The sequence below is a fragment of the Muscardinus avellanarius genome (assembly GCF_963383645.1).
Source record: "Muscardinus avellanarius genome assembly, chromosome: 5".
NCBI classification, from domain to species: domain Eukaryota; kingdom Metazoa; phylum Chordata; class Mammalia; order Rodentia; family Gliridae; genus Muscardinus; species Muscardinus avellanarius.
The window spans coordinates 116,527,949-116,552,162 of NC_137790.1; the positions used below are offsets into that span (position 1 = coordinate 116,527,949).

A 24,214-nucleotide genomic window follows, 5' to 3' on the forward strand; every position below is an offset into this window, starting at 1 on the left:
TTACACATACACACACACACACACACACACACACACTTTTTTTTTTTTTTGCGGTACTGGGAATGGAACCCAGGGGCATTCTACCTCCGAGCTACATCCCCAGCCCTATATTTTATTCTTTATTTTGAAACGGTCTCATTGAGTTGCAAAGGGCCTCGCTAAGTAGCTGAGGCTGTCCTCGAACCGCAATCCTCCTGTCTCAGCCTCCCGAATGCTGGGATTACAAGCGTGCACCACAACACCCAGCTTCACACACACGTGTTTATAATACAATAATGTTTACACGTGTGTATTAAGTGTGTATATGTGTGTGTATGTATTTAACTTACATCCCATCCTATACATTTAGATTTTACTTTCAGAGTTAAAGCCTAGTTCTTCCCTGCTGTCCTCTCAGTCTCCTTGTCTCTTGGTTGCTAGGGACTGAACCCAGAGGTTGCACACGCTCAGCTGTCCACACCATCTACCTCTGAGCTCACTCCCATTCCCTGTTTTGAATTGATCGGACCTTCACTTTCTGTGAGAGGTTTCTTTCTGCTTTTGTACTTTTGCGTGTGATAGAAGGTTGGAACCGTGGGACTTTAATGATAGGTGCAAATGTCCACCTATCCATCAAATCAGCCTGGCACTTGTGTTGCGCAGGACTAGATTCTTCCTTTGTAGATCATTTTCTAAGATCTGTGCCTTTATCCTCCCTATTCATGAATCCTGACTATCCCAGGTCCAAAGGAGTCTGTCTGCCTCCGAGTGCTCCTGTACGCTTCTCTGAGCTTCTTATAGCCCTGATTTTTTTTTTTTTTCACTATTGGGGATGGAACCCAGGGGTATTCTACCTCTGAGCTATAACCTCAGCCTGATTTTTTTATTGTTTATTTTGAAACCGGGTCTCACTGAGTTGCAAAGGGCCCCACTAAGTAGCTGAGGCTGTCCACGAACCGCAGTCCTCCTGTCTCAGCCTCCTGCGTGCTGGGATTACAAGCGTGCGCTACCACGCCAGGCAATATCCCTGATTTTGGCAGTCATCATTTATTTGTACCTTGGAACTCTAAGCGTAATTTTCTTCTCCTTGTCAAAAACTAGCATCAGTGTCCATTATCTAGTCTCCCACCTTTATTTTTCCTGTGTCTAGTGGTAAGATTTTTGACTAGAGCACTTTTACACCAAATGTTGCCTAATAATAGTAACAACATGATGTGTTTCAAGGGAGTCAGTGCATACAAAGAGCCGTATCAGTAAGACATATGGTGAAGAGAAGAATTACGATAGCTTATTTTGATCAATTAACATTCTTCAATTAGCACCGAAAATATTTTCTATAAACGAGTGATTTATTTAAGATGATTACAGTGTGACTGTTGATTCAGTAATGCTTAAGAATCCTGGAGTACCTTACGTTTGCTTTTATGAAATTCCATCTAGACTCCAATGAAGCATAGTTTATTTAAATTTTCGGTCATGTTGATTAGAAGTTAAATTATGCTGTCAAAATAGCCCACATTTGCTATCACAAATTTGAGAACCAAGTATTTGATAAAGTATTTTGCCAACCAAGTATTAGGCATTGGAAATTTGAGGTACTCAAAGGTCCCTCCAGGAAAGTCAAGAAAATATTTTAAGTATCTTCTTAGTTTCCACAGAGTAACCATTGCTTAGAGGGGCAAAAAACAACCCTCAGATTTTCTTTTTATTCTTTTCTTTCTTTCTTTCTTTCTTTCTTTCTTTCTTTCTTTCTTTCTTTCTTTCTTTCTTTCTCCTTTTCTTTCTTCTTGCATACTGGGGATGGAACCCAGAGACATTCTACCTCTAAGCAACACACCCAGTCCTATTTTTTATTCTTTATTTTGAAACAGGGACTCAGTGAGTTGTACAGGGTCTCACTAAGTAGTAGCTGAGGCTGTATGTGAACCGCGATCCTCCTGCCTAGGCCTCCTGAATGCTGGGATTACAAACGTGCACCACTATGCCTGGCTATTTTTATTTTTATGAAACACGGTCTCACTAGGCTGCCCTCATCCTGTGATCTTCCTATCTCAGCCTCACAAATGCTGAGATTACAAGTGTCTACCACCATGCCCAGTCCCTCAGATTTTGTATTGGAGTTACCATGGAAAAACAGTTTTTTTGCTTATCAAACTAAAAGTTATATCTAGCAAGATTCAGTGTAGTTATGTAGATGAATCCCACTGCCTAATGACTTCCCATATCACTAGCAATAAACATGTTGTCACAGCAGAAACATCATCTTCATTTATCTTAGTAATTAAGAAAATTCTTGAGCTGATTGAGGTCACACATGCTTGTAATCCCAGCATTTGGGAGGTGGAGATCGAGGATCCCGGTTCGCGGACAGCCTTAGCTACTTAGTGAGACCCTCTGCAACTTAGTGAGACCCTGTTTCAAAATAAAGAATAAAAAATAGGTCAGGGGGTGTAGTTTGGAGGCAATGCCCCTGGGTACCATCACTGGTACCCAGGTTAAAAAAAATTTTTTTTTAACTGGTGCATTGTGATGACGATGATGACAATAATTATTTTGCAGATCTGGGTATGGAACCCAGGGGCATTTGACCCCTTAGCTACACCCCCTGCCCTATTGTTTCCTCCTCCTCCCCCCCCTCCTCCTCCTCCTCCTCCTCCTCCTCCTCCTCCTCCTCCTTCTTCTTCTTCTTTTTTTTGTGGTACTGGGGTTCCTGGAAGCCCTTCTACTTTGGGGCTACACTCCCAGACCTCTTTTATACTTTTTTATTTGGAAACAGGGTCTCTTAAGCCAGCACGGCTGGCTTCAAACCTGCGTGATCCTCCTGTCTCTGCCTCCCAAGTGCAAGGATTACAAGCGTGCGCCACCACGCCCGGCTTTTATTCTTCAGTTTGAAAGAGGGTCTCACTAAGTTGCGGAAGGCCTAAGTAGCTAAGGCTGTCCGTGAACTGTGATCCTCCGGGTCTCAGCCTCCCAAATGCTGGGATTACAAGCATGTGCCACCACGCCCAGCTTTGCATTGTGAGTCTACATCACAGTGAGTTTCAGAGCAACAGATTCATCTACTCATGTGTTCAGTGCACTTCTCTCTGGTTCCCACCCCGCTCCCCTGGCCAGCCCCACTTCCCCATAGATAGTCTTTATGGCGGTAAAAATAATTTCCTTTGTAAGAAAAGGACCATTTGAATGATTTCATCCCCAGAGCTCCCCTTTTCCCTCCCTGCCTCCGTCTCCGGCTCCCCTCCCTCCGTCATCCCACTAGTATCTCCCCCCATTTTTTAAGGCCCTCTTTTTTTCTCTCTGGCTCCCACACAAGAGTGAAAACATACGGCCCTTCACTTTCTGTAACTGGCTACCCTCACTGAGCATAAGTTTTTGAAATTACATATTATAATGTTTGTAGAGGAAAATCATTTTGAGAGCGGATCTGAAGACCTCCACCGTGACCATTATCTATCCTGTTGTAAAGTGAGTTACTGAATAGTTGCGCTTGTCTGGTCTGCTTTGAATCAGGCTGTCTTTTTTGGGGATAGATAAATGGCTTGTCAGATGGGAGAAAATTTGGGGTAGTTTACCGGTAGAGCGTAATGATTGATTCTCTGTTACACAGCAACACATTGGCCTTTTTTTACTTAAACACCAAAAATCATGAATTTGCCTTCTTTGGAAAAGCATTTGAGTAAATTAAGTATTTAAACTGACATACCTGGGGCGTTTCTCTGGCCTGCACAGGCCTAGCTCCACGTCTTCAGAGGGGCCTGAGCTGCCCTGCGGGCCTCAGCAGTCACAGCTCCATTGCAGGCTTGCTGGCGCTACTAAAAATTTCCTCTCCTTTTTGTGTGGTTTTAAGATGTTGCAGATTGACGTAGATGAAACTGTGGTTTGCAAATGCCTTAACTGTATGAAAATCTCCTAAAGAAGTTGCACCTCCCCAGATAAAATTTTATGTGTGTGTTTCCTAAGCAGTTCAATTTTCTCTGTATTTTTGAGAGGAAAGATTTTCATTTGTCCATTGTAATGCCTATGTATCTAGCCTTTTTTTTTTTTTTAAAGTACTCAAGATCTATTTTGTGTCATGATGGTTTCAAAGAGTGCCACTGTTTATGCCTTGAAATAATCATGTGTTAAAGATATAAGGCGTGTGAGCAAATACTTCTCCAGCGTACATTGTAACACCAGCATTTACAATGTTATTATATTGTGCATATGATTTTTTTATAGTTTTTTATTCAAGAATATATTTGTATCTGTTTTTTTAAGTTCTGAAATTAGACCTGCGGTATTTGTCAAGTCCACCCAAGCAACTTAAATGAATTGAAATCAGTGTTTAGTAATAAGTTAGTAATAAGTTATATCCAAAGGGCCCCTACAGCGTGCATTTAAAGTGTTTGGTTAAACGTTCATCCTGCCCATGGCTGAGAACATGTTGCTAACTGAATGTCTGAAAGGAACTTTGCGTGGTGGTGGGGACCCTTCAAAAAGTCGTTGGCTCTGAAGGATCGCCCTCATCCACATGATCAGCTGGCTTTGTAAAGGTCATCTTTGTTATAGAAGCGAGCTTTTATAAAAGAGAGCATGAACTACTGACTCTGAGTATCTTTTCAGGGGCTGTGAATATGTTGGTTCAGAGCTGGCTTGTCAGTGAAAGCCAGGGACCGGTTGGTGAGAGAGAGACTGCGTGTAATAAGGCTTCATGGGCTTGGTTTGGTAGGTGCCTTGGTTTCTCCTAACAGTTCTTTGTCATTTATCCAAATAATAAGGAAAAAGTCAGAAGAGATCTCTTTAGAATCCGAAACAAATCCCGTGAGTACCAGTTTCAAAAGAAAAATTTCTCAGAAAACTAGATGAGAAATGTCTTGTGAATGGGAATTTAGGGAGAGTTAAAGGAATTTGGGGGAAAAGGAGATTCATGATTATAATGGCCATTGGTTTCAGATATTCCACCATTATTCTCATATTCACATAGTAACAATTTTTTTGCCATTTTTATATATGTTCACTTATATGGTAGAGAGATACTGTGTCTGAAGCTTTCAAATTCGATTTTGTTTTTGGTACCAAGGTTACCTCTTTCATCCTAAGAGAGCTAGGATGGCACCCATCTTTTAGGAAGTAGATGTTCTTCTGTGGACAGGACTCACTGCAGAGAACACTTGTAGAAATGACACATTTACAGACAAGTATGAGAGAGATTGTGACCAGAGCTCCCATTCCCTGGGGTAGAGCCTAGAGGGAGAGGACTTAGAGACAGAGCTGGCTGCACACTGAATGACAAGTGTGTGTGTGTGTGTGTGTGTGTGTGTGTGTGTGTGTGTGTGTGTGTGTGGTACTGAGGATTGAACTCAGGGGCATTCTACCACAGAGCTATACCCCCAGCCCCATTTATTTTTTATTATTTATTATTTATTATTTTATTTTTAAAATTTATTTGTTTTTGTTGTTACTGGGGGTGGAAGCCAGGAGCTTTTCTACCTCTGGGCTATACTCCCAGACCTATTTTTTTTTTACTTTATTTGGAAACAGGGTCTCACTAAGTTGCTGAGAGCCTCACTCAGTAGCTGAGGCTGGCTTTGAACCTGTGCAATCCTCCTGTCTCAGCCTCCCAAGTGCTGAGATTACTAGCGTGTGCCACCACGCCTGGCTTATATTTTATTTTTTATTTTGAAACAGGGTCTTACTAAGTTGTGGAGATCCTCACTAAGTAGCCGAGGCTGGCCACGAACCTGTGATCCTCCTGTGTCAGCCTCCCAAGCATGCACCACCATGCCCAGCTTGTGGCAAATGGTTTTAATGCTGTAAGAAGAAAAACTGAGATCAAAGAGTTTTGTTAGCAAGCCCGCCCGCCCTCCCTCTCTCTCTCTCTCTCTCTCTCTCTCTCTCTCTCTCTCTCTCCCTCCCTTCCTCCCTCCCTCCCTCCCTCCCTCCCTCCCTCCCTCCCTCCCTCCCTCCCTCCCTTTCTCTCCCTCCCTCCCTCTCTCCCTTCCTCCCTTCTCCCCTCTCTCTCCCTCTCCTATTTCTTTCTCTATTTTCTTCTTTTCTAATTAGGCATATTTATATTTTTGCTGCCCTGATTTATTTTAAGATTTTAGACAAAACTGAAAAGTACAGAGCACTGTTCTTAGAAATGGAAGAGCATGGTTGATGTCACCCGAGTGCCCTGGTTTAGCCTCGTGGGAACTGATCTTTAATAGTGAAACCCACTTGAATTCTTCCTGCTGAGAATGAACTGGGTAGCCAGCATGTGGAAGTCTATCCAGTGTAGGCAAACATCTTCAGCCTGCCATCTACAGGGGTTGGTCTGCCCCTCCCCCACCCCTGCCCGCCCCCTCAGTCTCCCTCTGCCCCCTCTCTCCTCCCTTTCTACAAGTTTCATTCAACTTTCCACAGCCCCTTCTTTCTGTCCCCTTCACTGCCGGGGGACAGATGTTTTCAGAGTGTGTTTTGTTAGTGTTTCAGGAAATTGTGCGTCGTCAGTAACCCAGTATCTCAGAAACCCAAGTGGGAAGAAGTGGGGCAAAGTTATTTTTTCCTTACATCTGTCCTGGAAATACTTTTTATTTAGAAAATGATGTATTAGTTGTTTTCACGGGTATTTTATGTGTAACATGTTAAACTGTCTACAAGTTATAAACCAAGAAAGAAAATATTGTTGAAGCCATCTTGGCAATATCTGTGCATGTAATTCTTTGTATTTTGTGGAATACAAATACTAAACAGAGTATTTCAGAAGAAGTATTTGGTTCTTTCTTTCTTTCTTTCTTTCTTTCTTTCTTTCTTTCTTTCTTTCTTTCGATTAAACCTAGGGGTGTTCTACCTCTGAGCTATACTTCCCACCTTTAAAAAAAAATTTTTTTTTAAAATTTTGTAACAGGATTTTTCCAAGTTGCTGAGGGTGTCCTTGAATCTGAAATCCTCCTGTCTCAGCCTCTGAAGTACCTGGATTACAGGTGTGCACCGCCAGAAGTGTTTCTTTTAAAGTATAACATTCTTAGCTGGGTGTGGTGGTGCACACTTGTAATGCCAGTTCTTGGGAGGCTGAGACAGGAGGATCTGGGTTCACAGCCAGCCTCAGCTACTTAGTGAAGCCCTCTATAATTTGCTGAGACCCTGTTTCAAAATAAAAAAAATTTATCTCAGAGGTAGAATACTCCTGGGTTCAATCCCCAGCACCAAAACACACTTAAAAAATAAAGTGTAACATTCTGAAACTTTGGTTTTTAAGTCTAAGTTAGAAGCCATTTATAACTACTGAAGAAGGGGAAATCAAATGGCAGAAACAGGTAGGCACTACCACACCCCGGCATGGATCTGAGGACTTATTTTCTGTTGAAAAAATAAAGGAAAACTGATCTATGAGGCTTATGAGACTACATACTTTACAGACAGAGAGAAACTGAGGCACGATGAGATTCCGGCCTGGCCAGTTCAGCTTGTATTAGAGCCCCGGCTCCCAGTCACTGTCTCCCAGCAGAAGTGCAGCACGGGGAGCTTGGTCACCAAGGGGGCTGTCTGATCGGTCCAGGCCCCGTTCAGCGCTTGTAACCTTGAATTTGAGTGCTTTGGGGTGGTGTCTCCATGGCTTTGCAGCCTCTGGAAGGTGAGTTCATATGTTCCCAGCTCCGCCCAACATACTTTCAGAGGACATTGGGTTTGCATTTATTTATTTATTTATTTATTTATTTATTTATTTGTTTGTTTGTTTGTTTGTTTATTTATGGTACTGGGAATTGAGCTCAGGGGCATTCTACCTCCAAGGTATTTTTTTTTTAATTTTTTAAATTTTGAAACAAAGTCTTTCTTGCTAAGTTACTGAAGCTAGCCTCGAACCTGTGATCTCTTGTCTCAGCCTTCCAAGTCCTGGGGTTATAGATGTGCACCACCGTGCTTGGCTAGTTTTACATTTTGAAAGTGGCCCCCACAACTGCCCTGTTGTGGTATTGGTGATGGAACAGGGTCTTACTAAGTTGCTAGGCTAACCTAGAGCCTGTGATCTTTCTGCCGCAGTCTTCTGAGTTGCTGGAATCATAGATATGTGCCACTAAACTTGGCTGGAAAAGTTTTTAAAAGCACCTAATTTCCTTAATCTAAAGACTTTTTCATGGTGTGTGTGTGTGTGTGTGTGTGTGAGAGAGAGAGAGAGAGAGAGAGAGAGAGAGAGAGAGAGACAGACAGACAGACAGACAGACAGACAGACAGACAGACAGAGACAGACAGACCAGACACACTAGAGATTGTACCCAGGGACATTCTACTTCTGAGCTACACATACTCCAGCCTTTTTTTTTTTTTTTTTTTTTTTAACATTTTGTTGTTGAGAGTCTCACTAAATTATTTAGACCTTCCTTGAGCCTGCGATCTATCTTACTGGTTGGCAGAGTAATTTTAAAGTGAGGTGTAGACATACAGTACCCATGATGATATTGTTAGTGTATTATTAATTTCTGCCTCAGTTTTACCTTTTTAACAAAATAGAGAGTAAGAACGTTATTTTATTTATTTGTTTGCGGTATTGAGGATTGAACTTGGGGTCATTCTATCTTCAAGCTATACCCTCAGTCCTATTTTTTATTCTTTACAGTGAAACAGGGTTTTATTACATCACAGAATTTTTCACCAAGTAGCTAGGACTGGCCATGAATTTGCCATCTTCCTGTCTCAGCCTCCCAAGCACTGAGATTACAAGAGTGTGCCTCCGTGCCCGGCAGAGAGTAAGATTTTGAAAATGATCTGAAGGCAAAGGTCGTTGATACGTATTCTCAAACATTTTTTAATTAAAAAAAAACTAAGTTTTTATTCATGAAATTTTGAATGTTTGGATTCTTTCAGGCATCAGTATCACCCTGGTTTGTTCCATCTAAAGCTGATGTTCTAAATCTTGTCAAAGCTGAAGATGAATTTATCTTCAGGATACCTAAGGACAGTGGACATTGGTTAAACTTTAAGACATCAGTCATAGCTTACATCCTGATTATGAGTGGCTAATTTATATCTCCCCAGGGAAGCACTACTGAGTGACTAGGGCAGCCTGTGGAGAACGTGAGCCTTTGGCCACTGTGTTAAGAGTTCTTGGTCTCATAGTCTCAAACGTTGAGTTAGAACGGCAGCTGAGTACCTCTCCATCCTCCTGTTCTGCCCTGGCTGGTCCTTGGCATGTTTTGTCTTTCATTCATTGCCCAGTGTTTTTGAGTCAACCTACATTTCAAACTTTTTTTTTTTTTTTTTTACTTTTGAGGTGTGGCTACGCTATTTGATCCACAGGAATAAATTAATTCTCCATGATGGTGGGGAATCCCGAAAAAGAACTTTCAAAGACTAGCTTGTTTATTTTTTAGTCACCGAAGTTTGTGGGTTTCCCCTCCTTTCTTTACATTTGAGTGTTAAAGATCCATTTCCACCGAGTTTATGTCTTACCCATTTTCAAACCACAGAGCGCACTTTTGGAAGCTCCGTGGTTACTTGCCAGAAGGCTCCTAGAATGAATTTTCCCTTTGTCTTGCCGCATGAGTCTTTCTTTCTTGATCAAGTATTTGTGAAAAACTCTCAGCAAGTATTAATTGATTCAGGCTGCTCCTGAGCCTCCACTCTAGAGAATATCTTTGTTTCTTTTTGAAGGTTGTGTTGTAGAAGGGTGATGGGTCTCTTATCCCAGGAACCTGCCCCGATGCGGGTTTACATTGTGCTGTTAGCATCCCTGGGGATCAGAAGTGCTCTGAGTCCTCCTTCCTAAGGCCGAGCAATGGGTGCTTCTGCAGATTGAGCCAAGGGTGACGTGCTCGGGGACCACGCACATCCTTAGGGTGCAGGGCGTGTGCTTAGATACTGCTAGGCAGTTTGTATATTTGGGTTGACGTAGCAGGATCTCTGTGGGGAAAAGACTGAGGCCCAATCATGGATGCTTCGAAGGACTGTGATAAGTAAACAGTGTAGAGCTCATGGAAGTTATACAAGGCAAAGGCAGTCATTTCAGAGGTATTAGGTTAAAATGATGATGGCAAGGAGCTTGTTGGCTTGGGAGAGAAAGTAGATGAGGAGAAGCCACTTAGGGGATGATCACAGTTTTATTAAGTGCGAGGCAGAAAGGATCTGAAATCATACAGGAAGGCATGAGTGCTGGGAATCACAGCAGGGGTGAAGTTGCGTGCTGTGGTGTGGTTGGGAGCAGAGCCCAAGAGGTCTCACTGCTGGGACCGGAAGTCTGGGGAGAGAGTCATGCTTGACAGGCAGAAGGGTGGGTTTGGTTTATTGGCTTACAATAAGATTGCTACTGCATTATCTGGTATAATATAGACTAATTTTTATTTTGTTCTCTTTTGTTAGATATACATATTCCTTATTGCTTTTCATTAGTTCTTAGCTAAAACATCCTGAATGAACTTTGTAAACATTCACAGAGTCCTTATTTATTTATTTTTTGTGGTACTGGGGATTAAACACAGGGATATTCTACCTGTGAGCTGTACCTCCTGCCTGCCTGTCTGCCTGCCTGCCTGCCTGCCTGCCTGTCCTCCTTTCCTGCCCGCACTTTGTAAGATGGTTGCTACTTTGCTTAGGGTGGCGTTAAACTCCTGTGTCAGCCTCCCAGTTACTGGGATTACACGTGCGAGCCACTGCACCAGAAAGATGCTTTTATATTTGCATAGCATTGGACTGCAACTCTGGTTTTCTTACTACAAAACAGTATTTTGCACCTTTGTTTACGATATCAATCAGATGAGAAGATACAGTTGATCATGTAATTTCAATTTCTTAAATAGTTGCATGTTTTGTTAACAAGAAAATGAATATTTGATAATGAGTTGACACTGACTTTTACTTTACAAAGGCAGTGAGGATTAAGTCTCATTTCAATCGGTAAGCTCTTAGAAAAAGCAGATATTCCTTCAGAAAGCTAATGGCTTAACATAAACATAAACAATTTAACTTAACTGTTGACTCTCTTCAGCCTATAAAAGAGACTATTGCTTTAAATAAAATGAAGTGGTGTATGAAGCCTTTGGGGACCATATTTTCTTGGTGTCATTTTGGATCAGGAATTGGAAGGATAGGACAGTGAGCCTTAGGACTTTGCTATCTGCTTTGGGGGAGGGTTAGCAATGTACCCTATGAGGAGGACTGGGGTACTAGGAGGTGGTGACTCTCTAGGCTTCCTGAGTTACCAGCACTGGGTGGGTTGAGGTTGGTGACGCCGGTAGAGTGGTCAGAGAACAAGTTTGCACCTTGGTCTCAAGTTCTGTATCACAGGTCCTCAAAATATTTCAGATAAGGTACAGGAAGCAGGGCGAGGTGGCTTGGGAAGGGGATGTTAACGATGACTGTGACCAGGGGAAAAGCAGATAAGTATACAATGAGCAGCTTCAAGAAGTAGAAGGAGCCCCCAGTACCCCTGTCAGGTCAGAGCCCTCGCCACCCAGCCGCTTTCCACAAGCCCCCCTCTGAGCACATGAGACTTTGGGGGACACTCCGGAAGGGTTCCTAGGCTGTATTGATGGCAGGTAAATCAGTGCACCACTTAATACTGTAGTACAGGCAGTGCTGTGAAGTGGTGAGACTTTGAAAAGTGGCAGATGGGGAGCTAAACCACTTGATGAAAGCGGTTCTTTTTGGGGGATATTCCATTCTGGCGTGGAAATCTACACACCATCAGTGTCTTGCAAAGAACAAGTGACCAAAAGGAAGTGGTGGCTTTTCTTTTGAAAGCCAGAGGTACCTGTTTTCTTCTTTGCACACAGACCCTCACAGTACTGCTCCTCCAAAAGACATCCAGGGCGTGGCTTTTAAATGACCTTCTGCATTTTTAATTTGTCTATTATTTTTTGATATTGCAGATACGTTTTCTATCCATAGATTCCTCCCCCACCATTTTTTTGTTGTTGTTCAGGGTTAGTAAAAGAGCCAGGTAATAGCAGCAGGGCTCAAGACAGAAGACAGCTAATACCACATACTTTGTAAAATCAAGTAGCAGCAAAGCCTAATGGCAGTGTATATTCTAGGGTCTCTGAATTACTTTTTTTGTGTGTGTGGTGCTGTAGATTGAACCCAGGAACATTTTATGTCTGAGCTACATTCCAGCCCGATTTTGTTTTATTTATGTATTTATGTATTTATATGCTGTACTGGGAATGGAACCCAGGGGCATTTTACCTCCGAGCTGCACTCCTAGCCCCATTTTAAAATTATTTTTATTTTGAAACAGGGTCTCGCTAAGCTGAGGAGGGCCTTACTGAGTAGCTGAGGCTGTCCTCAAACCACAATCCTCCCATCCCAGCCTTCCAAGTACTGGGATTACAAGCATGCATCACCATGCCCGGGTCCTATTTTATTTTTTCTTTTGAAACAGGATCTCACTAAGTTGCAAAGGCCCTAAGTTGCTGAGGCTGGCCTCATGCCTCAGCCTCCCAAGTACTTGGATTACAAGCATGCACCACCATGCCCAGCTTGAATTACTCTTATAAGACTTTCTCATCTATTGGTATCTGTACCCTCACCAGCAGAAAAACAACAACAACAACAACAACAAAAACTAAAATTGAGTGTATGCACTAAGGGGCTTCCTTTCTGCCGTACCCAAAGCCGTGGGTCAGGCTGTCTGTGAGGGCTGAGACAGGTGCTCAGTTGTGGACCCAGGACTGAATTTGCCCCATCTTTGCAGTCTGCCTTCCATGGAGGTAGTTTCAACCCCTAGGATGTTCTAGTGTGTCTTCATGTGATGCTCCAATGGAAGAAGCTTTTACATGTGCACAGCACCCCTGCCTGAGAACCTGGGACTTGCTGTCATTGGCTCCAATTGGCTCGTGTTCTTTCCTGGCCTGGGGTTGGTGGACTCAGTCGTGTTATCTGCAGCTGACTCCACTCTGTACTTGCCATCAGGGCGAAGTGACTCCCAGGGGAGAAGTTTTACTTGTTCTGCTGGGACAGGAGCATGGCGTCCAAGGAGTCACCCCAGTGCGTGAGCACTGGCAGTGATGAGATTTCACGAAAGACCACCGTGGGGTTCCCAGCCTCAGCGGGCAGGTGTCCTGTGCAGCCACGCTATGTGCGTGCGACCTTTCTGCTGTCGGTTTCTTGGTTCTTCTTGTTCCAAGTATTTATTTTATAAAAATCAGGTCAGAACTTTTCTGTGTGTGTATGTAGGTACTTGAATTGTTTATTCACCAAAATGGAACCTCGATTCAGTTTGAGACAACATAAGGATACTTCGCTAGGGGGGCTTTTACGGCCTCAGTCATAAGCTCCACCTGTCTACATGATTTCTGCACTCCGGAGCAGAACAGCACCCGTCATATCATCTTCTACCCACAGAGGTGCTTGCTTTTAAGTACTCTCCTTGCAATTTAGATTTTACACTTTGTAAAAATGGGGAAGCACTTGGCTGGAGCGCCGAGCCTTCTGGGCTCTGTTGGCGAGGCACAAGTGCACGCTCACCCTACTTCCCGTTTTCTCGCCAGCCTGTTTACGCTGCCTTCCCTGCCACCACGGCAGCTGGGCCAGGGCCCTGGGCTGCGCCGGGCAGCCTGCTCAGGAGACCTGTGCGGGGCCTTGAATACAGAGGGGCCTGGAAGCTGTGACCCCTGCCTGCCTGCTCTCTGCTGCTCTCTGCGAAGTTTCTGGGTTAACCCACCGTTGCCAGCTCTGCCTCCTTGACTCTAGCTGTGTCTCTGTATCTCAGAGCTGTAATGTGCGCTCACGGTTACTCAGCATCGCTGCTCAGTGACCTTATTGCCATGGCATGTTTCCCGAGAAACCTTGCATTCACACTCAGAACCATACTAAGGCAGCACGGTTCTCACGAGGGCACGGCACGGCACTGCACAGGGACAGGTGACCCATCCAGGGAACAGTGGTGCTGGGATTACTGGGAAAAATCTGCGGAGGCTGAGGAGATAACCCAGGTACCGCAAGCATTACTTGCTGCTGCTCATCTTCTTTTTCACTTTTGATTTTCTCCTTTGGCCCAGTCAGAGACATTTAAAACCCCATGATCTACTCGTAGGCCCTGTCCACAGGGAGATGTGAAGAGGAAACACAGCTAGAATTTTTTTTGGCAAGTATATTTCACCAAACATTGTAGTGTGCCTACTTTTCTTTCTTTCTTTCTTTCTTTCTTTCTTTCTTTCTTTCTTTCTTTCTTTCTTTCTTTTTTTTTTTTTGCGGTACTGGGGATGGAACCCAGGGGCATTCTACCTCCAACACCCCCAGTCCTATTTTTATTTTTCATTTTGAAACAAGGTCTCACTGAGTTGCAAAGAGCCTCACTAAGTAGCTGAGTCTGTCCTCGAAACGTGATCCTCTCATCTCAGCCTCCCAAATGCTGGTGTTACAAGTGTGCACCACCACACCTGGCCGAGTGTGCTTGCTTTACCAGGGATGTCTCCCATAGCCCCAGCAATGTCTCCCATAGCCCCAGCAACTTTTGTTCTTTTTGTGAGAATTTATGTGACCCTACATTGGGAACTATTTGGAGACTGGAGAATAAAGGAGGGGTTGGTGGAGGATCTTCCCAGCCCTACTTTAATTTAAGATCTGTTTTCTGAATTTTGCCTAAAATGTAAGGAGGTCCCAGAGCATAAAGTACTTATTTTAAAAAGTCAGCGGCAAGCTGAGCGTGGTGGCGCACACTTGTAATCCCTGCGCTTGGGAGGCGGAGACAGGAGGATCGCGCAGGTTAGAAGCCAGCCACGCTGGCTCAAGAGACCCTATTTCCAAATAAAAAAAGTATATAAAATAGGTCTGGGAGTGTAGCCCAGAGGTAGAAGGGTTTCCAGGAACTCCAGTACCACTAGGGGAAAAAAAAAAGTCAGTGGCAAGTAGATTTTGTGCGTCCTCTTGGTCTCTTGGTCTCTGTCTTCCTCGTATTACCATGTGTAATTGAGCACAGCAGAGAAGCTACCCATGTCTTGACTATGAGCAAGTCCTGTATTGCCTCCTGATACATTAAGAAAACACTTGGCAGTATTAAAAATAATTTCTTTATTGGTACATGTATAGTGAAGCATGAAGTAGATACAAGCATTACTTACAAAAATGTCTGGGAAGAATATTTGAAAGGTTGTATAAGTGTCACCTAGCCAGGGGATAGCAGGAAAAGAACCTAGTTTTGGTAACTTATAAACTAGTATCCGTAGCCCTTCTCTTTTCTTCCTTTCCTCTAGTACTAGAGATTGAACTGAGGGCTGTACTAGCACTGAGCTGCATCCCCAACCTGTGTGTGTGTGTGTGTGTGTGTGTGTGTGTGTGTGTGTGTGTGTGTGTGTGCGCGCGCGCGCGCGCGCTGGGTATAGAACACAGGAGGATTCTAACTCTGAGCTATACACCCAGCCCCATTTTTTATTCTTTTTTTCTCCAGTACTGGGGATGGAATCCGGGAGTATTCTACCTCTGAGTTATACCCCTGACCCTGTTTTTTATTCTTAATTTGGAAACAGGATCTCACTAAGTTACAAAGTGCCTCACTTAGTAGCTGAGGCTGGCCGTGAACCTGTGATCCTCCTGTCTCAGCCTCCCAAGTCCTGGGATTACAAGTGTGCACCACCGTGCCTGGCTTCCAATACTCTTTTTTATTATGAGATAGGGTCTTGCTGAGTTGTCCAGTTTGGTTGGAACTTGGCAATCTTCCTGCCTCAGCCTCCCAAGTAGCAAAAATTACAGGTTTGGTCCACCAGGATGCTAAGATTTTCTTCTTATCAAGTCTATTTTCTTTCTAAGAAAGTGATCCCTCCCACTCTACAAGAGAATATTGTTGTGCGATGTGTGTGTGTGTATACATATATATATATGTTTTATATAACATATACATATATATACATATATACGTATATATGTTTGTGTGTATATATATATATATATACATACACACACACACACACACACACATATGTTTTCCGGTCATCCTATCTGCCCACCCCATAAAATTGGCGAAGTAACACATGGCACTATCTAGCTTTTTTCCACAGAGTCCTCTTAAGACAGCCTTATACTGCAACTTCAGGCTCATTAAAGGTTTAAGAAGTCTTTGTATAAGATACATTTAACATGTATTTAATATCCTCAAAATACTACAGAAAAATTTACATTTTTATTACAAAGTACCACTTGGTTGGAAATGACATGAGATAAGCCAGTAAGGTATTTTTTTTAAATGTGTGTTTTTTTCTGGACATCTACTAACTGCGCTTCGAATAAGAGAATACTTATTACTGCAAATAGCTCCTTATCAAACTTGTCTTCTTTAAAGTTGATCTTGCAGGATGCTTTTGACAATAGTCACATATTTTACCAACTTATGTCTTTACTTTGGAGAAAGAGGATATCTATGCTTCTTTGATTTCTTCCTGTTTTCTTAATATTTTCTATCTTAAGTTATACTTGAACTAACCAGACTAATTTTTATGGGCTCAAATTTTCTATTTTCATTGAATAGGATTAAATAACTATGTGTAATATATTTTTTACTTATAAAGAAAAATAGTGGGCAGTCTTAGAAAAATCTGATAGAAATTTCTTTCTTTGGTGCTACAAAAAAGCATGGAAGCTTTTATTTAAACTTTACTCCTGGCCGGGTGTGGTGGCGCACGCTTGTAATCCCCGCGCTTGGGAGGCGGAGACAGGAGGATTGCGCAGGTTCGAAGCCAGCCACGCTGACTTAAGAGATCCTGTTTCCAAATAAAAAGTATAAAATAGGTCTGGGAGTGTAGCTCTGAGGTAGAAGGGCTTCCAGGAACCCCAGTACCACCAAAAAAAAAAAAAAAAAAAAGTTTACTTTTGTACCAAATAATAGGATTTTGGATTTAATGTTGATATTGCATCATAATGCTTGGTGATATTATTATCAACCATGTTTCATTTTCATTCTTTTTTTTTTTTTTAAGTTACTGGGGATTGAACCAGGGACATTCTACCTCCAAGCTACAATCCCAGACCTATTTTCTATCCTTTACTTTGAAACAGTTTCAGGGTCTCACTAAGTTGCGGAGAGCCTCACTAAGTAGCTGAGGCTGGCCGTGAACCCGCAATCCTCCTGTTTCAGCCTCCCAGGTACTGGGATTACAAGCGTGCGCTACCATGCTTGGCTTTTCTTTCATCTTTTTAGCCAATAGCTGTGTCACTGAAGATAATAGCAGTGTGTACCCAGCCTTCATTTGGAAGGAGGTGGGGACTTACAAGGTATCTGTGCTTTCATGTATTGTATTTCCCCTTTTGCTTTTGGAAATGTCTAGGTTTTTCTGAGCTTTTAATGAGATGTGCAGCTTTTTACATAAGATTTCTCTAAATGGCTGGCATAAGGAGAAATAAATAATGGGGTCCAGGCACACATTTGCCGCAGATAGTAGCAGCGTGAATTCTTTCGCATAGAGCAGGTTTTCTTTGGACTGGCAGCTATAATTAGCTTCCGTTTGACTCTTTGTGTAGGGGATTCTGGCAATGTGGTAAGGCACGAAACAGACAAAAAACACAAGCATGATGCTGAATATGTTGCGGCTCGATTTCCTTTTGACCGAGATGGAATTATTTCTGGACTTCAGGTGAGACTTGAAGATTTTCCTTGTGATAGCAGTATAGAAAATGATGAACAGTAGGAACACCACCCAGAAAATGCCCACAAAGATGTAATTGGATGCCTTGTGCCATTTCCGTCCCAATTCGTTCTTAAGTTCCATGCACTGTATTTTCGTGATCTCCCTCACGCTCTGATTGGTCAGGATGATGTTGGGCGTGGCAAGGAAGAGCATGAGCATCCAGACCAGCACGGACAGCAGCTTGCTGTAGCTCACCGACTGGATGAAGGAAGTCAGGAGGGGCTTGACGATTTTGTAATACCTGTCGAAGCTGATGAGCCCGAAGAACACGATGCTGACGTACATGTTGACGTAGAATAGCACGGCGGAGACCCTGCACACGAACACGTTGAGCTGCCAGGGCCCCAGGCCGGAGTCCCCGAGGATCTTGAAGGGGAAAGTCAGGCTCATCAGAAAGTCGGCCACAACGATGTTCTTGAGATACACAATGAAGCTCTTGGAGCTCGGCACATGGAAGAATATCCACCCCGACACCCCGTTGAGGAGGATCCCTGTTAGGAAGACCACGCAATACAGCACAGGGATGATTTGCTGGGTGAGCAGGGTGTTCCGGGAGCAGGGCTGGGCTGGGGGCTCAGTGGCGGTCCAGTTGGTCATCTCGTGACGTCTGGTGGCAAAGCCTGGGAAGAGACGTGAACTAGTTACTCAAAGATACTTCACGGCCTCCAAGCCACTGGCAAGAAAGATAGTGAAGCTCACCCAGTTCTTGAACTGTTGACTCCATATGAGTTAGGTCCTTTCCACCTTCCTTCCTCCCTTCTCCCCTCTCTTCCTCCATCCTCACCCGCCTCTCACTCCTGTTCTTTCAAGTGAAAGGGAAGAACAAAGTGGACAGGTGACAGTAAAGAGAAAACTGGTGAAGCAGGTTGGTGTGAGAACTTTTAGGTAATGTGGGAAACAGTGTTTTTCCAAAAAAATGATAATGGTTCCCTCTAGAACTCCAGACTTCTAGGAAATACCCATTTGAATGCTGTCTTAAAAGGTGCTTCTGTTTATTTGTTGCTTCACACTATGCCATTTTTAATCATCCTATTCTTAGCATATTATTTTGGCTATTAGATGGAATTTTTGTGAGTTAAATGAATATGCAGACTGGGAAAGCAGGGCATGAATTCCTGCTTGTAAGATATTTATGTCTGGAATGGTGGGGAAGGGAGCCTGTGGAGGGCCAGGGGTTCAGGGAGGCTAGAGTGTGTCCTGTGTCTTTGTGTGTTTGGGGCGTGGCATTGAGCTTTGTGCAGTGAGTGGTAGACTGTGCAAGTAAAACCAAAATGAGAAGAAGGGAATTTTGGAAATGCAGAACCTAGATTCATTAGCATTCCCCATCAGAAGGCATATCCATGCCAACCCAGGTGCTATTTTCCTCCTAACAATGTCTCTCTTTATTTTATCTTTGTGTATGTCAAACGCAAAAGTAGAAATATTTGTAGCCACTTGAATTTGCCAGTCTGTGGACTTCCTGTGGAGGAAAAAAAGCACCCGCATCATTTTCTCTACAGATCCTTGTAACAGCTTTTATTCTTTGTCTTCCTTTTGCACCCCCATATTGACTCCAGATATAATGCATTTGCTTCCTTGTCAATCACTGTGGCCTTTCAGTATATGTTCTTACTTTATATTGTGTTAGTCAGCTTTCTTTTACTATAAGAAAATACCAGAGGTAATCAGCTTGTAAAGAGGAAAGGTCTATTTTGTCCCACGGTTCTGGATTGTTTGTCCCTGTTGCTTTAAGCCCATGGCAAGGCAAGGTGGGAGCTTGTGGCAGAACAGAACCACTCACATCATGAGCCAGGGGCAAAGAGGAAGAGATTGGGGTCCTACAATCCCTTAAACGCATGCCTGGAATGACCTAAGGACCTTCTATTATCCTCCACCTCTTAAAGGCTCCATCTCCTTCTAGTAGCTCCATTCTGGAGATCCTGCCTTTAATTCTCAGGCCTTTGGGGGTCATTTGACATCCACACTGTGAGTGGACGGAACATGTTTTCCTTTGTAAACTCTCTACCATGGAAGAGTCTGTGTCTAGTCAGTAACTTGTCCCCTGACAGTGGGTTGCATTTTGAGAGAACACATCCTGCTATTGCCTCCAGGTCTGACTGATGTCCTTGTGCAAGGGCCAGCATCCCCGTGGACATCCTGGACAGCACCCATGGTAGATGCTTTGTACTTACTGGAATCCCTTGAGTCCATTAAATAAAAACTGTGAGAAGCTGGGCGTGGGGCGCACGCTTGTAATCCTTGCACTTGGGAGGCTGAGACAGGAGGATCGCACAAGTTCGAAGCCAGCCTCAGCTACTTAGTGAGGCTCTCGGCAACTTAGTGAGACCCTGTTTCCAAATAAAATATAAAAAATAGGTCTGGGAGTATAGCCTGGAGGTAGAAAGCCTCTGGGTTCCACCACCCAGTACCACCACAAACAAACAAACAAACAAAAAACCCCCCACAAAGCTGTGAGAAATAAGAACTATGGCATATATAATTATGTTGTGAAATAGGAATTTCCCCAGAAATGACTGCATGACATCCAAATTCCTTTCCTTTTAGAAATATTATAGAAACCACTATATATAGAAATAATAAAATATTTCTTAGAAATGATTTCCTCAGAGACACAATTTTTTTTCTTATAGAAAACTGTATAAAGTCATTTTCTCACGGTATTGGCACTTAGAAATTCAGAGCTGTCTGTCTGTAGCCACAGGTCTAGCACAGTGGTCTCGGATTCCTCGAAGTGCTGAGAACTGCACGTACAAACTCTTTACACCCCCCTCTTTTTTTTGAGTTACTGGCAATGGAACCCAGGGGCATTCTACCTCCGAGCTATAGCCCCAGCCCTATTTTTTGTTCTTTATTTTGAAACAGGGGCTCACTGAGTTGCAAAGGGCCTCACTGAGTAACTGAGGCTGTCCATGAACTGCAATCCTCCTGTCTCAGCCTCCGGAATGCTGGGATTACAAGTGTGCACCACCACGCCCGGCTCTCTTGATCCCTTTTCCCTTTGTTTGGTGGAGGGGCTGGCTTGACCCAGACGAGCTTCCAGAGCAGTCATTTCTTTGGATGTGGAGAGAAGACCCATGGCTTGCTTGTGCTGTACCCCCAAGCACACTCTTGAATTTGGGCAATTTGAAAGTTGTTGTAGGTTAGAGTCTGTGTTTTAGGATGGAAGGGGTTGAGACCTGCTGGCCAGGGCGAGAAGCTCATTGGGGGAAGGGTTTATTTTCTTCCTGTGCTCTTATCTGTCCCAATATGCCAGAGGCTCATGCCAGGGGAAATTGCCTCCTCCCAAGGCACCCTCCAGATGAGCAGCGAGCTGAAGCTAAACTCCTAGGCACTCTTGGTGGTAACGTTTGACCTCTTCAATGTGACAGGTTTCTGTGGAGCAGTGCTGCTGATGGTGAAGGGCTGTGGGGTCACATGTGTAAGTGTGTGCGGCCTCTTCTGCAGGGTGGGTCAGGCGGGTGCCCACCTGAGAACGGTGTGGCAGAAGAGCTCTCGGAAGGTATCTGTGGCAAGTGAGGGCAACTGTATCGTGAGACCCAGAGGTGGGAGTATGTCCTGCATACAGAAGAGGACAGGCTCCTAAGAAAGGTGCCTATCATTTTGACCTTGTGGTTTCTGCCTAGTCTCCTTTCCAGAATATTTAATATTCTCATAAAGGGACCTACTAGAACATCTAGTCATTTTGAAAATGGGGGAAGCAGTCACATCCTGACGTGTGTGTGTGTGTGTGTGTGTGTGTGTGTGTGTGTGTGTGTGTGTTACTGGGTATTGAATCCAGGGGCATTCTACCTCCAAGCTACACTTCCAGCCCTATTTATTTTTTCTTCTTTATTTTGAAACAGGGTCTCAATCACTAAGTTGCAGAGGGCCTCACTCACTAAGTAGCAGAGGCTGGTCGCGAACACGCGATCCCCCTGTCTCAGCCTCCCGAGTACTGGGATTCCAAGCGTGCACCACCACACCTGGCTTCTGATGTGGTTTTTATGTTCAAATGTAAATTAAATAAACACTGGATGAATCAGAGTGAAAATGAAGAATCTCTTGGTATGACCAGTGTTCTTCTCCCCCATCCCCCAATCGCCCACCTCAACTCTTACTCATTGGATTCACTGTTTTTCAGCAGGGCATCCTAACCCATGAAAGAGGAGAGACAACTTTGCCAGGCTCTCAGAAACTTAGGTGAGACTGTTGAGAGAGAGGGAGAGAGAGAGAAGAGGAGAGGAGAGGGAGAGGGAGAAGGAGAGGGAGGGAGGGAGGGAGGGAGAGAGAGAGAGAGAGAGAGAGAGAGAGAGAGAGAGAGAGAGAGAGAGAAGAGAGAGGAGAGAGAGAGACAGAGAGAGGAGAGAGAGAGAGAGAGGAGAGAGAGGGGAGAGAGAGAGAGGAGAGAGAGAGAGGAGAGAGAGAGGAGAGAGAGACAGAGAGGGGAGAGAGAGGGGAGAGAGAGAGAGAGAGAGAGAGAGAGAGAGAGAGAGAGAGAGAGAGAGAGAGAGAGAGAGAGAGAGAAAGTGAAAGTAAGTGCCAGGGTTGTAGCTTAGAGGTAGAATGCCCCGGGGTTCGATTCCCAGTGCCACACTCACAAAGGGAACACTTAATAGCGCAGGTGTTCAGCATCTCTGGGTGCACCTCATCCTTCTTTCACAGATTTAGACGAGAATCAGCGGATGATGCACACGATACAGCCTCTAACTGCTGTCACCTTGAAGCCCTTGGCAACATAATTATAGACTATGGCAAAATGGGATTTACAAGGCCCAAAGACAAATTTGACAGGAACATCATATAGATTGCCCTCCGCTACCATTTTTAATTTTATTTTTTGATACTGGGATTGAAACCAGGGGCCTCCTCTCTCCAGGCTACACCCTCAGCACCCCTGCTTCCCTTTTAAATTTGATGCATTGTTATTTCCATAATATTAGCATGCAGAGTGTCAGAAAAATTCATGTACACAACCCTTGGTGCCTCCTCCACTGGGCCTTCTCCACCCGTCTGCCTCCTCCCCCATCATGGCTTTGCGATTGGAAGTCAGAGCTTCATTTCTACTAATTGCATTTCTGCTTTGTTCCCCCCATCCCCGATCCCCTCAGTCACTTTCCCGGAGCCGCTGCTCATTTTCTGACGTTGCCCTTATTTATGAATATCTTTTTAGCTTGTATTACCATTTGCAGGAAAATGGATGAAACTCAAGAATATTATATTGAGTATAGCTAGTCCAAAAAATGAGCCAGGCATGGTGACACAAGCTTGTAATCCCAGCATTTAGGAGGCTGAGCCTGGAGGATCACGGTTCGAGGACAGCTTCAGCTACTTAGTGAGGCCATCTGCAACTCAGTGAGACCCGGTTTCAAAATAAAGAATAAAAAAAAGGGCAGGGGGTGTAGCTTGGAGGTCAAATGCCCCTGGGTTCCATCCCTAGACCCGCAACCCCCCCCCCAAAAAAAAAAACAACAAAAAACAAACAAAAAACAACAAAAAACATCAATTAAAAAATGACTAGATGTACGTTCTCTCTTAAACGGAAAACCCAGACAAACCCTTTTAATTTTTTTTGGTTTTGAAACTAGGTCTCACTAGGTTGCTGAGAATCTTGCTATGCTGCTGAGGCTGTCCTTGAACCCGTGATCCTCCTATCACAGGTTCCCAAGTACTTGGCTTACAGATGTGTATGGTGTGTGCCACCATGTTTGGCCATTTTTGCACACCTACAAAGAATGTCAGTGTCAAAAACTCAGAAATCTCCCAATAGCTAGTGCCCTTGTTCCTTAGTGCAGGGCACCATCATAGAGTTGTGCTACATGAAGTGTTTTCAATTTGGAACGTCCATGTAATCTCAGGGTTGTCTCTTTGGACACAATTTAATTGATGTAGCTATATCCAATAACACAGTCACTCCAGAAATACGTTCCCCTTAATAAAGTCATGCTCAGTCAGCTCTAGCTCATTTCTCATTTTCTGTATTTATATATATGGTGACCTGTTTTTCTTTTATGTATGGACCATTTTCCACCATCCTAATTGTACAATTCTACTGTCTCTGAAGATAAGCAATTATTCCTTCACTAGCTTTTCTTTTTTTTTTTTTTTTTGTGGGTCTGGAGATGGAACCCAGGGGCATTCTACCTCCAAGCTACCCCTCTCCCCAGCCCTATTTTTTATTCTTTATTTTGAAACAGAGTCTCACTGAGCTGCAAAGGGCCTCACTAAGTAGCTGAGGCTGTCTGCGAACTCAGATCCTCCGGTTCAGCCTCCTGAATGCTGGGATTATAAGCATGCGCCACCACGCCCAGCCTTCACTAGCATTTTGATGAAATTTACAAAGCTCTTGATAATACTTGACAATATTTCAATTACCTTTTAAATTATTTCGCAAGAGGTGAGGTCTCCGTTCAATGAAGTAATCTAGCCCAGTGATTACATGCCATCTCGAAGCGGCCAGAGTGTTTCATCATTACGGATTCTGTGTTATAGGAGGAAAATGAACAATTAATTACATTTAGCAGACTGGTTTTATTGAAGTATGTACATGCTTCTTTTTAAGATTCAGCTTGTGTGATTGTGTGTTGATGATTGTTTTTTTTTTTTTGTACAGGCTTTTGATGACATTGTGATTTAGCTATAAACCTTTGGGGGAAACTTGGCAACTCTGCTTGTGAATACGGAACATG

General features: G+C 43.7%; 2 protein-coding genes across 4 annotated transcripts in view; one reads left to right on the forward strand and one right to left on the reverse strand.

Annotated features, from left to right (window-relative positions):
• Window positions 1-24,214, forward strand: part of MED12L (mediator complex subunit 12L) — a gene marked incomplete at both ends in the record, with an annotated part of 383,094 nt that overhangs the window by 137,585 nt on the left and 221,295 nt on the right. The window lies entirely within an intron of this gene.
• P2RY14 (purinergic receptor P2Y14) lies at window positions 17,130-18,146 on the reverse strand (the record flags this gene model as incomplete). The annotated part of the gene is made up of 1 exon (XM_080695438.1): window positions 17,130-18,146. One exon carries the CDS (start codon window positions 18,144-18,146, stop codon window positions 17,130-17,132), a length of 1,017 nt encoding a protein of 338 aa, XP_080551564.1.